This window comes from Amphiprion ocellaris, chromosome 21 (genome assembly GCF_022539595.1).
Source record: "Amphiprion ocellaris isolate individual 3 ecotype Okinawa chromosome 21, ASM2253959v1, whole genome shotgun sequence".
Taxonomy (NCBI): Eukaryota; Metazoa; Chordata; class Actinopteri; family Pomacentridae; genus Amphiprion; species Amphiprion ocellaris.
Window position 1 is genome coordinate 13,992,769 of NC_072786.1, and position 15,334 is coordinate 14,008,102.

Sequence of the window (15,334 nt, forward strand, 5' to 3'; positions counted from 1 at the left end):
TGTCTGTGCAATAGAGCTCCATTGTTGTCCAAACACTATTAAAAACACACTGGTGAGCATGGGTGACAGGTTTCTTCATTAGGAAAATCATGGACACTAAAGGTTATTTAGAAACAAGTCTGCAAACTAATAATGGAGTTGACTTTCAGTGTCTCAGGAGGGCAGCTCCAGTGAGACGGAGGTCACAGAATCAGACATGCAGCTCTGTAGCTCAACGATGTGATCACCGGCATTTCTGTACAGCAATTTCTTGTTATTTATTGGCTGACATTCGCATCAATACCAATATAACTGCACCAAGGGGCTGATTTATCAGTTTATTGTAAACATTCCAAGCCACACATTACTTTCAACTTGGGGCACAGCTTCTGAGTTTGCAGGGAAACTAATTCACATGTACACATCTTTGATTAAAAAACATTTCAAAGTGGCAGAGCATCCATTACTCAGCTTTTACAGTTACACACCCAGAAAGACTTCAGGAATGTATGGAGCAAGTTTTTAAATTGCATCAACTCTCCTGCATAAAGCAACAACACTACAGCGCTACTTTCTTCCTCTGTGCCTGGAGTGGCCTCTGTCTTCTAGTGTCCAAGGTCACACAGATCTCTGCAGGTCCCCCTCTGACAGTAATTACATGTAGCCTCCGGAGAGGGAGCAACACAAGCAAGGAAAATAGGAGGAGAAAAGAGAGACAGCAGTACTAAGGAGAGATAATGTGTAGGGGGGGAGGAAAGGGAGACAATGAGCGATAAATGAATACACCAACAGATAAAGACCCTTAAAATAAACTGAGGATTAAAGACCAAAATCCCTCAAGCTTCTCAGTGACTTAGAAATACCATTCCTAACGTGAAATTAATCACTTATCGAGCTCGTGTTAAGATATTCATACATGAAAAAAAAGCCACACTTATGAGTAATTAAATGTGAATAATTAAAATGGGAAAAGGGGTAAAATACAGCGCAGATACCGAGGACCCGCAGAGAATAAAAGATATTACAAACTGCATTTTTCTTCACAGCGTTTAGGAAGCACTTAGAACATGCCAGCGTGAAGATTATTCCAAGGGTCTGTGTATGTATGTTCTTTAAAGGGCAACAACAGCTGTGAAGCCGTTTCAATAACTACTAGCCTCAGCAGACCACAATAAACACATACATCCCAGCCTATTAAGGAGCCACAACTCCCACGGGGTTAATGGTTTGGAAACTACATCTAAATATAAATGGTTGCAACCCTACTGCTTTAATATTGTGTTTTTCTTCCCATCGTCTCCATTCTTCTTTAAAAAAATGTACAATCCACTTACTATTTTTTACTTCTTGGTGAAATATTTGTTCTTCCTACTGGCCTGCTCATTATTATTACGTTGTGCTGCTGCTAACAGTCTCAAACTCAATATGCTTCTATCCATTTTGAGGATATTTTCGTCATGTTCATTTCTACATTAGGTTGTCCACTGTCAACGGCCACCTGACTCCAATCTACCAAATTTAATTTTCCCAGGAGCAGATTTCTTACACCCATTTCTTTTCTCATTCACTGAAATCACCAGTACTTTCCACTACATGCTTCTTGTTGTTAGCATTTTTCTGTTTGCCAGCATATTTCACTGCTTTTTGTTCTCCTCTTCTTGCTTCTGTGACACTTTAATTTTCTGATGTTGAATCAATGGAGTTCATCTTATTTCACTGAAGCAGCAATTGAAACAAATGGTAGCGTAACTGCAGACAGAAAATTGACTTTCTCAGCCAGTCGCAGCTATGTTTTAATCATTTTTGCTTCTATAAACACAGCTACCTTTCATGATTAGTTTTATATCCACTATGAAAGCTGCAATGTTAAGTAAATGGCCTCACACCGATCATCAATATGGCTTCAGAAGCAAAGCTGTGGTGATATTGTTTTATACTTTTGCTCAAGTTAGTTTCAATGAGGCTTGTTCCTGGCTTCCAAACTGAACACTAGGCAAGAGACACACTAAGGGAAATCCAGTTAGGCTTGCACTCTATGTCATAAGTGTGCTATACCTCAAGGGCGGTCAAGGAGTACTCAATGAAAGAGTTTGCTCCATCTGGCAAATGGACTGGTGGCAGTGGCTGCCAAAAGTACTGACTGAATTCTGACTCTAACCTTAGCTGGTAATATCGTAAAAGGAGAGGAGAAAAAAGGCAGGTGTTGTGGTCGTGAGAAACCCAACTAGTTGTACAAGGTGTTTCATAAAATGCATCAGGAAGGTGTTGGTTCAACTTGGTGGAACTTTTAAACCAGTGGTTTGAGGTACAAATTTGAATGTTAAAATCCTGTTTAGACATGAGATACGTAACACTGTTGGCTTCATCAATCTAGTAAAGTGACTGTACTTTGTCATTCACACTTTTAATGATCCTCACAGCTTCATTTAGACTTAGCGAGGCCAAAGCTATGCTACTCAGAAGATTAAGAAGCACACAATGTTATTATTATGCATATTAATGTACTACTAAACAAAAGACCAAATCTAAATCCACGATGTGACCTTCTCCTTTTAAAGAAACTCATATGGATCCTGCTGCTGTCTGATGCTGCAGGTGTTTAGTAAACTCAGAGGAAAGACTCTGACAAACAGCTGAAGCAACAAATTAAACTTCAGTTCCTGTGAACATTTTTAAAAATGTACATTCATTATTGGTGGGTTTTATTAATCTATTCTTTTACAGTTTTTCGCCATTGCGGTAAAGTTTCATTTTTATGGACAAATCAGTTTGTATTAAGTGTGAAATTGCAAGACAAAGTAAACGAGAAAGGTGTTTTGTGATTTTGGCAGCAAATGGTGTGTTTTGGGCGAATATTGGAGCTGAAATGTATAAAAATTGTTTCACGCAATTTTAAGTATTTGGCTTATCCGTTAATGTGACTGCATGCAGTTCAGACTTGTGTCATGTTGAAAGTAATTCAGAAATGTTACTATATCTGACCTACTAAGATTACCAAAGTGACGTCTACAGTAAAGTAACAAGGATGCTCATTCAGGCATGAAGTCGACAAGTTCAGCTACTGCAGAATAAGAGAAAGGAGTGAAAAAGGTTAAATAAACGCACAGAAGGAGGCAGCTGCTCATACTACATTACAGAATCTCTAATAAAATAATCACAGTTTTAAGTATCGTATTTCTTGATGCGTGCCAATTTGGTTCAGTGTTTAAACATTTGCTTTTGCCCTGAATTAAAGCTTCACAGAATCTTCCTTGACAGTTATGACTTGCTAGAAGGTTAATTGGTTTGGCTCAAGTGCTGCATACATGCAATGAGCACGGTGGTAACGCATGAATAAAAAGCTACCTATTCCAAACGTTTTGGGACTGGCAGTCATTTAATAACCTCTCTGTAATGTATGCATTTATGTGAGGTGACATGTTGTCATCAGCTGCAATCACAACAGTCTTTATGAGATTCATCCTCTGCTCCGAGCTTATCTGACTACAGGAATCCCTACACTTGAAAAATTTTGTGGGGTAGTGGCATGGAGCATGTAATGATATTGCAAAGCACTCAGCTTGTATGATTTTTACAGGCTCTAACACTTTGATGTCCTCTTCAAGAGGTTGGTATGACTTAATGTAGCTTTGAGGGAGCGTCAGCGAAAATGAAAGAAACCAAGGGAGAAAAAGAGGTGGAGGGAGGGGCAAACAACATGATAGAGAGGGAGATGAGGAGAGGGAGGCAGGGGTGAGGACCGGTCAGGTTTTTGCTTCCCTGCTGAGAATAACACTTTTTTCTTTTTTTTTTTTTAACTAGCACATAAGCCTCTTGGTGGAAGAACACGGGCCAATTAAAGGGAGAAATAAATATATAAAAAGGCTGCAGCATTGCTGGATCATCTAAAATCAAGCCTTTATATGAGAAAAGATTAAATAACTCACAGCTCTCCTGTCAAAATACACTGAGAGCAGCAATATAAAAATGCAGTTTGTGTACAATTTCTTTAAATGCAACACTTTGGTTGCTACTGAGAAAAAGTTGTAAATGCTTTGCATCTTGCTGCTTTCCAAGGTCCCTTATAGATATAAGGAACTTATGAGAAATGTGGAGAAAAAAAAAATCAATAAAAGCACTTTGATTTGCTCTTTCATGTGTAGCTTTTGTACAGTGTGTTTCAAAAGATCCTGAACTGCTGCTCCCTTCAGATATTCTGCAGCACATTTCTCTTGTACCTTTTCCCTACTGACAGTAAGTGATGCTGAATGCATTAACCCTTCCTCCCAGTTAACATGTACTGTACATTACAGCCTCTTCACAGTGACACGTGATTTTGATCCAGCGATACAAATCTTGCACACAGCCTGAACATCGCTTCTGACTTGCAGGGGAGTGAAGCAGATGTAGCTACAGGCAGTGGAAAGGCTTTAGATCTGAATCTACAGCTCGTGGCAAAAAGATGAATAGCAGATTGTCTGTGCACACTTCATAACACCTGGAGGTTTCAAGGTAAGATAGAGGAAAGAAAGGTAGGGGACATTTATACAAACAACTGAGGGCCAGACACTTTCCACACTTGCAAATGATTTGATTATTATGGTGTGTGTGATGCTTCGGCTCAGATTGGCAGTAAATGAAGGCAAATTAATTAATTGTGGCAGTGAGGCAAATTAAAAGGTGGCCAAAGTCAATTTCATGGCCTCCAACAGTCGACTGCCAGTGAAGACAGATGTGGGAGGCGGCGGAAGGAGGAAGGCCTTAGAATCCTGAGCTGTTCTCACAAACTGGCAGTCGATGAAGGGACAGTGATTGGCAGGAAGGCTTCAGATCTGTTCCAGCTAGTTTGTGAATGCAGGTTGTAGTGCACTTGCGTGTTCTAAATGTGAAATTGTAACAGGCAATTATTAATTCACAAAATTCCGGGTGTGAAGGACAGAGTAGTTTAAATTCTAATACTCCTTCTAAGCGAGAATGTTTTTTGGCTATAGCGCATTTCTTTAAAAACTCTCCTGGATAATATCTCCAAAGATGACTCTACTGGTTTGTTATGTGGACCTTGACTTATTAACTACATTTAAATCAAATTGTAGCAAACTGACCGATCAAGAGCTTCTTGAATGACTAACTGGTAACAAACTGCTGACATCACAGACAGTGAGGGTTAATAATCAGGTGCAATTGTAATAGATGTGTGTGCGTATATATGCACACAAACAGAGCTTGTCAGAGGGAGCAGCCGTCCGGAAATACAAGTGTTTGTTAGTTTTCCCATCTCTGATTTTTTTCCCTCCCTTCTTAACCGTGAACGGTGACAAGACAGGATGGTGTGATTTATTCCTGTCATTCAGTAGTAATAAGAAGTGGGACGTCCTTTGTTTTGTCGCTCCTGGTGGGAGGGATGCTGCAGCAACGGATGAGGTGAATGTCTGAGTGGTAAAAATAATTGTCATGCATAAAGTCAGTCTAGTGTTTAAAGGGAATAAAAAGTGAGAGAATCCTCGCTCGCACCTCTATGTGGAGATATTTTTCAAGGTGGTAGTTAGTGTAAGACTGCATATGATGGTGGACTAGTCACTGCAGCATGAATTAAAACATACTGACAGAGTCATTTGACTTTTACTAACCTCATTCACATTTGACATGTCGATGTTCTCTATCTGATTTTGTATTTATTTATGTTAGCTGCTCTGTTTTTGCAAATTTGCCAATTGCTCATTCAGTTGAATTCATCATTACCTTTGCAGCTGTCATTCAAGCATTCTTCCCCTCATACTCATGACAATATCAACGTACCTGTTTCTACGTCCTGGGTGTAGAAGTGCAGGGTGTCGGCAATTTCGGTGACATATACTGGTCTGTAGTTGGCCACACGTTCCTTCTCCTCTGAAACATGCACAACCTCCTCCACTGGTTTCTCCTCATAGTTGGCCCAGATCTGCAAAACACAAACAGTTGACAAAGAAGGGTCAGTGGCTGCAGCAGTACTTTATAATACAACCAAGGTGGTAAGATACAGATAGGTGACACATTAAAGGAAACTACAGTGTCTTTGAAAGGTGTTGGGTCACCATGTGCTGCCAAAACGGCTTCAAAGCACCTGGACTTTGATTCGTCAAGTCTCTGGAACTCTACTGGAATCTTGAAACACAAAAAGATGTTGAGTTAAGATCTGGTGGCTGTGAAGGCCATAGCATGCGATTCACATCAATTTCATACTCTATGGATGGATGTATCGTCACTCTGGCAGAGAACACTCCTGCCAGGATAGAAGTGTTTCATCACAGGATAAAGGTGATCACTTTGTACTGACTTTTTCCCTCTACGGGAACAAGTGGACCCAAACCATGGCAGCAAAATGCCCACCGCAGGATACCAGAGCCACCAGGGCCTCTCACAATTGGGGTTAAAGATTCAGGTTGTTCCTTTAATTTGTCACTCATCTGTACATCAGTTTACTTTTCCTTTAATTTTCTTTTAATTTGTAAAACCCCACATAATATGGACAGTTGATGTTGTGACGCAACAAATGACTCAAGAGATGAGGTGGAAATGGCAATGGGGTTCTCCTTGAACTATCTGGCTACTAAATATTTTGAGTATTTCTTTCAATCTGCTTTAGACACTAATTATTTTCAGATGTTACACTAATGAATGATTTGTTCTTCATGACAGCACGAGTTCACTGGAAAACATTGGAAGGTCATGCTTACATACTAGATCTTAGTGACGTACCACTCAAGCAAAGCAACATTCCTGTTACTCATTTGCTCTTACTCTTGATGCTACAAGCACATTACACACAGGCTATGCTTTCACCTGAAACACCACTAATGCTACAAAAGTGCTTCAGCTGAAAGCAAATATTTCTTCAAGTGGCTATTTTAGGGTTCAGTTTAAATTAAGGGTTACGGCAGAATTCGAATCAGGTTAAAATTAGAGCTAAGGTTAGTCATGCAGTGTTGGTGATAATGTCAGAAGCTCGTAAACGGATGTAGTAATTGAGGTTCTTTCACAAGCACAGCAATTCATGTGTAGTGTGTGTAAGCAGGTTACATCCTTTCTAAGCTGCATCAAGGTTAGTTCTCGTACGGCTCCCCAGGAGAAACAGAGGGCAGGAGGCTCATTAGGGAGAAGTGCTTTGCCTTGGGCCACATATCAAACTGCATGGATGTCAGTAGGCGTGTGTGAGTGTGTTTACAGAAAGCAAGGGATGCGGCAGAAGGAGTGGGTGGTTGTTAAGACAGAATGCAGCATGTTTGTATACAGCTTCAAGTACAGTAATAGTATTAAGCAAATGCACACACACAAGACAGTAGTCAGGATGAAAGCGAACTAATCAACTCCCTGTAGATGAATCATTGTGAAGCAGGAGGTCAGGTTGGGTGGGAACTCAAAAGTCAAAAAGTGCAACTGAGCTTCACGGTGCTGCAACTTCTTGCTTGTTACTGTTTTTATTTCTGTAGGCTATTTGGGAAGTGTTTACTTTTAAAGGTTACAGCAAAAGGAGGAAAAGAGGCAGACAGATTTTTAACAGCACACTGATATTAGCCAATTAGGTTGTGGATAATTATTTAACTGCATGGTATCTTTGAGCTAATTAGATTAGCTAGTTTTAGTGTTGTCATTTTTTTTCCATTCTGTCTTGGCTCATCTGCCGAGCTATGCTAGCGTTAAGGCTTAGTTAATCGCACCTAAGGCTTTTTGTGTAATATGCTGGCTCCTCAGCATACTAAGATGATCCTTTGCCTCATTGATGTGGTGATGTATAGGAGTGCACTGTGTGTATGTGTGTGTGCACGCACGCATGCAAATGATAGACAAATTAGCAAATGAGATTTAGTGGAAAAACACAACAAAAGTCATAACCATGGAAGAAAACCCATAAAACAAGTCACAGAAGAATTGAGCGTTGGTGCCCAGCATCCTTGCTAACAACTGACAGGGTCATATTAACAAATTACATTGAATTATTCATCCTACAAATGCTATAAAAAGAAAAGAGCAGGAGAAAAGGTGGGGAAATGGAGGGAAGGAAGATGGAAAGTAAACAGGTAGAAATTGTGGAGATTGAGGGCAAGCAAGGTTAATGAAGACCGAAAACGCAGCCGCGCTTCGTAAACCCCGAGATCAAGCTGGATTCTTTTTTTTACTGCGTTAGACAGGTATGTGCATTATTAGCATAACCCACATATACAGTACTGCCATATGCACACATTATCTGCACACCTCAAAATGCTGGAATAAACAGAGTCTGGTAATAAACTGCTTTCCACATTGCATTTGAGCTGACTTGACTTGGCTTTTAATCAAACCTGCAGCACCAATTAGCGATGACAAAGATTAGAGTGTCACCATTCATTAGCCTGGCGGCTATCACTACAGCTCTTTTAGATGGTAGCAAGTGGATGGGTTTATGGTGAGACTGAGCCCTGAGCACAACCACATGGCTACATTCTGCCTTACGATTCTGCAATGGGTTTGGCGTTATTGTAACGAGAAAGGGGTGAAAACACATTTGTCTCCTCAATGCAAGTTCATGTGAGCTACCAACAATTCTTTGCAGCGTATCAACCCTCTGTACCTGAAAACACACAGACAGGTTTAAAAAACGTGTTTTTTTGTTTCTCTTTTTAATTGCCATCATCATAGCAAGAACGTGTAAAAATCAGAAGAATCTTGGGCTTTTCCACTTTCCAGTGGCCCTTGAGCGAATCACGTCTGACTGCTTTTGTCATAAAGAAAAAAAATATAAGCTAAAAATCTTGACATTTCATCAAAGAACACTTTATTCTAAATGTATCGCTCAAATAATTCATGAAAATAGTTTGCATTAACTGGTTTCTTTAAAAGGCTGCAATTTCTGCATTGTGCACTGGCAGATAGTAGAAAAGGTTGGAACCTAATGCTAGTAAAATATCTATACAACGTAGAGCCACAGGTTTCTTATCAATGTAACACATTAGAGCTGTTGGAAAAATGATGTACATGTTGATTCCAGGTTTTTCAGTTTTTATAAAGTGAAAGTTCAAAGAAATCCAACTTTTATTTATTTTCATGATTTCATTTTTTTATTTTTTAAATGACATCGCACTTCGGGGCTTCACAGTGGCTTAGTGGTTAGTACTTTCGCCTTCCAGCTAGAAGATCCCCGGTTTGCGTCGCGGCCTTCCTGCATGAGGTTTGCACATCTTCTCTGTGCATATGTGGTTTTCTCCAGGTACTTCGACTTCCTCCCACAGTCAAAAAACATGCTGAGGTTAACTGGTGATTCTAAATTGTCCATAGGTGTGAATGTGATTGTTTGTCTGTATTTGTAGCCCTGTGATAGAGTGGTGACCTGTCCAGGTGTCCCCTGCCTTCACCGAGAGTCAGCTGTGACAGACTAAAGCCCCCATGTGACCCTAATGAGGATTAAGTTGTGTATAAATAATGGATGAATGGATGGACATCGCAACTTTGTTATAGTGCATGGAAGACATGTTTGAGTCATGTCTACTTGTAGTCGTGGTTGTACTGTTTTCATAGGACTTCATATTGGAGTGAAAAATGAGCCCACATTGAGTAAAAAAGGAGAAGAAGAAAAAGAAACTCTCAGAAATTCCTTGGGGTTCCGACGGTTAACAAAAAGGCAAACTTTTTCCCCCTCCAGCTGTATTCCCGGCTTATATCTTCACACCTCTGATGCTTGTGCCAATTTCTGTAGCAGGTTTCCCCTAAAAAGGACTAATATCTCGCTGCCTCTTTCCTCTTTGTTGCTGCGTGTGTGTGTGTGTAAAACAGGGTAAAAGGATGCGTGTCTTCCATTTATTATTTGTGGTCAAGACTGCTAAAAGCCTCCAGTGATCAGTATGATTCCAACAAGATGAAAACTTGCTTTGCATTATGTCTGAGTGCACCATTAGAAACACTATGGAGCCCCAGTTCTCTTTTCAAGCACAAATACATTTGTGCACGCGCACAAACACACTGTGCCCAAGGCTGATGACCTTCCGTGAGCAGCCAACCATCCCGTTTGTTCCACTTGAATGCAGGTATGTGACTGCTGCGTCTGCTGCTGCTCTGCAACTGCAGCCAGACACTAGAGCCACCAAGCTGCCAGAGACAATAAGAGGGAGAGCGAAAGAAGGGAGGAGAAGAGGGAGATAGAAATAAGGGGGAAAAGGGAAAGAGGGAAAAAAAGCAGCAGGCCATTAAGCTCGGGTTGAAAGGACAACAAGTCCGAATAATGGAGACCAAGCTGAGAGAGATGGCAGGTTAGACTGACCTTCACATTTCTTGAATGACAAAACACACTAACACCCAAGTGAGTGACAAGTGAGTCTAGTGGGGTAATGTGGTGATGGGGAAAGGTTGCGCTCATGCTGCTTATAGTGTCTGTCACAATCACATGGGGAAAAAAAGGCTGGAGGAAACATTCAAGAATGTGTGGTAGAGATTCAATCCAGCTCTTTATCATCTCATTGTTGTTTTTTCACAGTTTATAGACATGACAACTTACTTTTGTAAATTTGAAGACAGTCATGTGAAAATCAAGTTTTTTACACAGTTAACATGTTTATATGGTGTTTTTAGCATGCTAAAAGACACACCATGAGCAAAACAGGCTGTCATTTTTTACCTTGAAGCAATGACAGTCTCAAAAACAAGGATTTAGACTTTCAGGGCTTCAGATGTCACAAACCTAAGGAACCAATTCTGTCAGTTTGCAGAATGGCTCTTTCTGTATCATTATTCTTTTTCAGAATCTATTTCCAGTTCAATAGTGTGGTTGGATTCAATATTATAAAACAGAATTGTGTAGTACAAACTAGTTTTACAGTGTTTGAGCAGAGTTGTAGGTGAGCTGGTGTGCTGAGCTGCAGGGAATGGAGAAAGGTAGGGATGCCAGGGGTTAAATCATTAATCTGAGATGGACTTTAATTGGTTCCAAAAACAAGTTTAACCTCTAACTGATGGATACAAAAATGTAAAGCTCTGCAAAAAAGTCACCTGGTCATCGCTAAGTTGTTGCAGCAGCGTAGAAGTCTCACTTTCCCAGCTTGGCACACCAGATATCTCACTGAATGAAGTTGAAGAAGCTCTTTAACAGCGAGTGCGGCTCTGCTTCAGCTAGTTAAGAGGTCTGTTGATTAGCTTAGCGCCGATTTATCTGACTATTTCTAATTTGATGAAGAGCTCGCTGTGGAGAAAGTCTAAGCGATGGTGCTACATTCGTAGATTCACACATTCGAGCACAGGTGGATGAATACACAGACAGATGGATGACTGAACGCACACATAGTGCCAGAACGCGGGTGTGAGGGCTGCTTTGAACACTGATTAAATGTGGCAGTGTGTCAATTGTAGCAGTGTGTGTGTAGGGTCTGTTGAGACAAAAATCAGCAGTGCTACCCCAAGTGCACACTGCCTACTTTGTTAGCAGGCAAGTGCTCAAGTTTTGTCAGTACAGCCCTTTTTTTTTAAGGACACAAAAATGAAAATACAAAGTTGAGGGAAAAAAAACAGCATTTGGTTTAAACCTCCGACTGCTAAGAAAAACATTTGTAACAACCTTAACAAGTAAACAGATACGTATCTTCAATGCTTTGGATTTAAATGCAAATCATTTGGAAATTCGACAAAGTTTTCTCCGATTTGAGAAGCAGTGTTTTGTTTTTGCTCCGCTGTGAAATTAAGAGCATTAAACACCTTTTATGATTAATTTGCTACGCTCTCGATAGACTTCTGTTTGAAAAATACGTGTGCACATGTCAAACTGCCGAGTATCGTCACATACTGCACTCACACATACCGTTGGAAGCACTTGACAGCTGCAGCGCACAAGTCACTGCCCTCCGATTCACACACACCTCAGTGGACGATGTAGCACGGCTCTCGTAACGTGTCATAATCTTGTGCAGTTCTGAAACAATGCAGCTGTCGCCAAGTAACTCAAGTATGGAGTACTATGAGTGAGATAATATAGAGTGGTCTGTCTTCCTACATGGCTTCTACATAGTTCCATTGTTAATTCATTAACCAATCACACTTGGAGAACAATTGAAATCAATAGGAGCATGTTATTCATAAAAGTGCACTTTGTGAATCAATTTAGTCCCTATTACCTCCCTGATGAAACCCCTTTAGAGAGAATGGTTCATTAATTCAACCGAGGGCACGTTTTTCTCTTTCGTTCTCTCCATGTTCACTTGTGCCCTCTTTTTTCCAAGATGTTCATGTCAAGCTTAAAGTTATACATCAGAATAAAAACGTATTCCATTTACTTATGATTAATTTTATCCTCTTTAGATGGGAGGTGGGTGAGCCTTACTTATAAAACAATACAACAAGAGTATCAAAGAGAAGTACTGGAATGTCAGCAAAGGAGGTATATTAAAATGAAAAGTGAAACATTGCCTTGAATCTCATGTCTCTGCTACTGGATGGAGAATAGTCTGTGCTAAAGTCTCACCCAAAGATGCCACCTTAAAACTCTCAATTTACTTTCTATTTTAGTATTCAGAATGTCCTTCACAATATTATGTCCAAAAGTTATCGCTGTAAATTAGGTGTAGGGAGGAATTTGAGTGGCATACAAAGTGAGGAAGAGCTCATTAGAAATCTGCAATGGTGTCATGTTAATGAGTGGGACAGGTTTGTGTGGGAGAAAGGTGGACGACCCTGGATTTCCTGTTCCTCAATCATGTTGTCTGTATTGACTAAGCCATTAGAGTCAGAGAATGATCAACAAGATAGACAGTTGCTTCACCGAGAGGCACATCACATCTAAGACAAGCACACTACCTCCTCTTAAAGCCGTATGAACTGATTTTTCAAGTGTATCTACAGTATGTATGAAGTGCATATTATGTACTTTTAACAGATGATGTTTATAATGATGTTTAATCTCCATATTTTAGTGTGAGTGGCTGACATTTGGTAATGCTTTTATTCATCCCTGCAAGGATGCAATGTGCAATGTCTGGTAAATGTGCCTTTAGATTTGGTTGTACAATCTAACAAAGAAATCTGTTGCAGACTCTTTCCAATATAATACCACAGTACACAGTATTTATATTTTTTTAAAAAACTTAAAGTATGAATATTTGGAAAGGAGAAGTAACTAGGCTGTTGTCCACACAGGGAAAACCTGAAAAAGCTGAATAGGGTGCTGAATCTGTTAATGTGGGCACCACCCTGGACATTTCCAGATAGATGTGTTAACTTTCCTTGAGCAAATAGCTCACACAGCATTGTCCTGGTTGGGTGGGTCACCTGTATCATCAGATCCAAAATATTTCTAAAACGAGAGTTCTGTATCCCCACCTTAGATATACCACTGGCGGCCACCACCTTTGTCTGATCGGCTACTGGCCTGACATTAACAGTCTCTGCATTGCGCTATCAACAGTGGAACCTGTGATAGATGTATTTTTGTAACCACGGGTGGGTGCACATTTTCAATTTCAAAATTTTGTAATTTTTCTTACCAGTGCAGAGAAAAATCATACAATACTGTGTCAATCAGCAGCCCTGGATGTGCCAGCCTTCAGGTAAAGGATCTTTTTTGGTTACAAGAGGCCGGTCTACAGCTACCACCAAGAGAAGAAACGGCAATTTTCACAGTGGGAGAGTCCACCGTTTCCAAATCTGAACAACTGGATCAGGAGCACCAGAAACATACCTCCTGTTTTCATCAACGTTAATGTGGTTCTGTACCAGGATTTAATTCCTCGGGGCCAAAGAGTTTTACTGGAACATTCTCAGGTATATGAGGGACAACATTCGGTGCAAAAGACCTTTAATGCCATGGTCACCCAATCATAGCGTGACAAGTATACACAGGGTTTTTGGCCACAACAACCATCATTCCACACCCATCCTTCTCAGTAGATTGCCACTCTTTGGGTTCCTCCTCTTAAACAAAATTAAAATCGAATGGTCACAATTTTATTACAGTTAAGAAGCTTGACATGTTTACATAAGTGAACTTCCAATGAGCGATACAAACGTTGTAGAAGCACTGGGAGCACTTTGTCACTATACAAGGCACTGAATCGCCAAATTTAAATAAGATTTGGTTTCTGATTTTAATATGCCTCATCTCAGAACTTTTAGATCAACCATCTTGTATCAGCTATTACTTACTTATTACTTGGTACTGCAGCCAAACACAGAGGAAAAAAACCTAAACAAAACAATAGATATGTATTTATTGTGACCCAACTACTGTAGTGCTAAGGGATTCAAGCATTAAATCAATATCCACAGTAATAAAAATCAACAGAAAGATGTTACACACAGGCAGTGGCGACAACAAATTGCAGACTTGTGACTTTGTGTCATTATCAGTGAAATATTTACACATTTATCTTGATAGGCATGTGAAACGTTAAAGGCCGAGGGCTGGTTGTATTAAGTGCAGGTAGTGTTGCTATTCTTTACTAAATGTGATGCTATGTGGGGTTGTCAGTGAGAAAATCACACCTTGTAAAATAAAAAAAAATATTCTCCGTGTGGCCATCTCAAAATTAATGTACATGTAAGTGGATAAGTGCAAATCTTCCTTTTGGATTTCAAACCAATATGACTCAGTGCCAGAAACTTACAACATGAGAGGTTGGTGTCGGGTAAATCCTCGTAGCTGATGAAGGTACAACACAGCTTAAGAGACTGACAGGTGGGTTACCAGGTTCCCCCACTTTGATTTATCGACTGTTGAGAGTGCATTTGAGGTGCAATGATGACAATGTATGTGACACAACAGGCTTGGGGCCACTTCAGTTCCTTTTGACAACCTCCAATTCAAATGGCATAACCTCCGTGTGAAAAACGTCTTTACCGATCTTGATTGGACAGTGAGTTGACTGACAGGTGTCGGAATGGCCCCATCGCTCTTGTACACTAAAGTGAAAAGACATTAACCCAATGCACATCCTAGCCCATAAAAAGCCTGCCTCCAAGGTTAAGAGGGGTTGTTGATGGTACATTAACCTTGATGGCTCACCTTGTCATGGCGATCTAAATAAGAGGGGCCGCAGCGGTAATGGAAGGAGAACTGATTTAGAGGATAGTGGCTGTGTATGCACGATTCCTTGTGATTTCTTCCCTGTTGTCCACATATTCACATACAAAGCGTGGTAGTCGTGCATCATAAAGCGCAAGCGTACACAAACGCATGTATAGGACTGCTGTGGCCTTGGGAGAAACTGGTCCAGGTTGAGCTACAATGTGGGAGCAAGATCGCTCCTGTCACAGTAGGCTAATACAATATGACTGCTTATGGGCCTGCAAGGCCACAAAAGTGGGCACGATAAACAATGTCAGCTACAAACAGGCATATCTGACAAGCTGTAAGACTGAAATCATGCAACACTAGTACATCAAGTTTGGG

At 40.4% G+C, this 15,334-nt stretch overlaps 1 protein-coding gene across 1 annotated transcript in view; it reads right to left on the reverse strand.

The window, feature by feature from the left end:
- snd1 (staphylococcal nuclease and tudor domain containing 1) overlaps nucleotides 1-15,334 on the reverse strand; it is a 211,730-nt gene that overhangs the window by 45,226 nt on the left and 151,170 nt on the right. Inside the window, exon 18 of the mRNA XM_023263234.3 lies at nucleotides 5,755-5,896. Within this exon, the coding sequence (XP_023119002.1) occupies nucleotides 5,755-5,896 (142 nt within the window). The remainder of the gene's footprint in view (nucleotides 1-5,754; nucleotides 5,897-15,334) is intronic.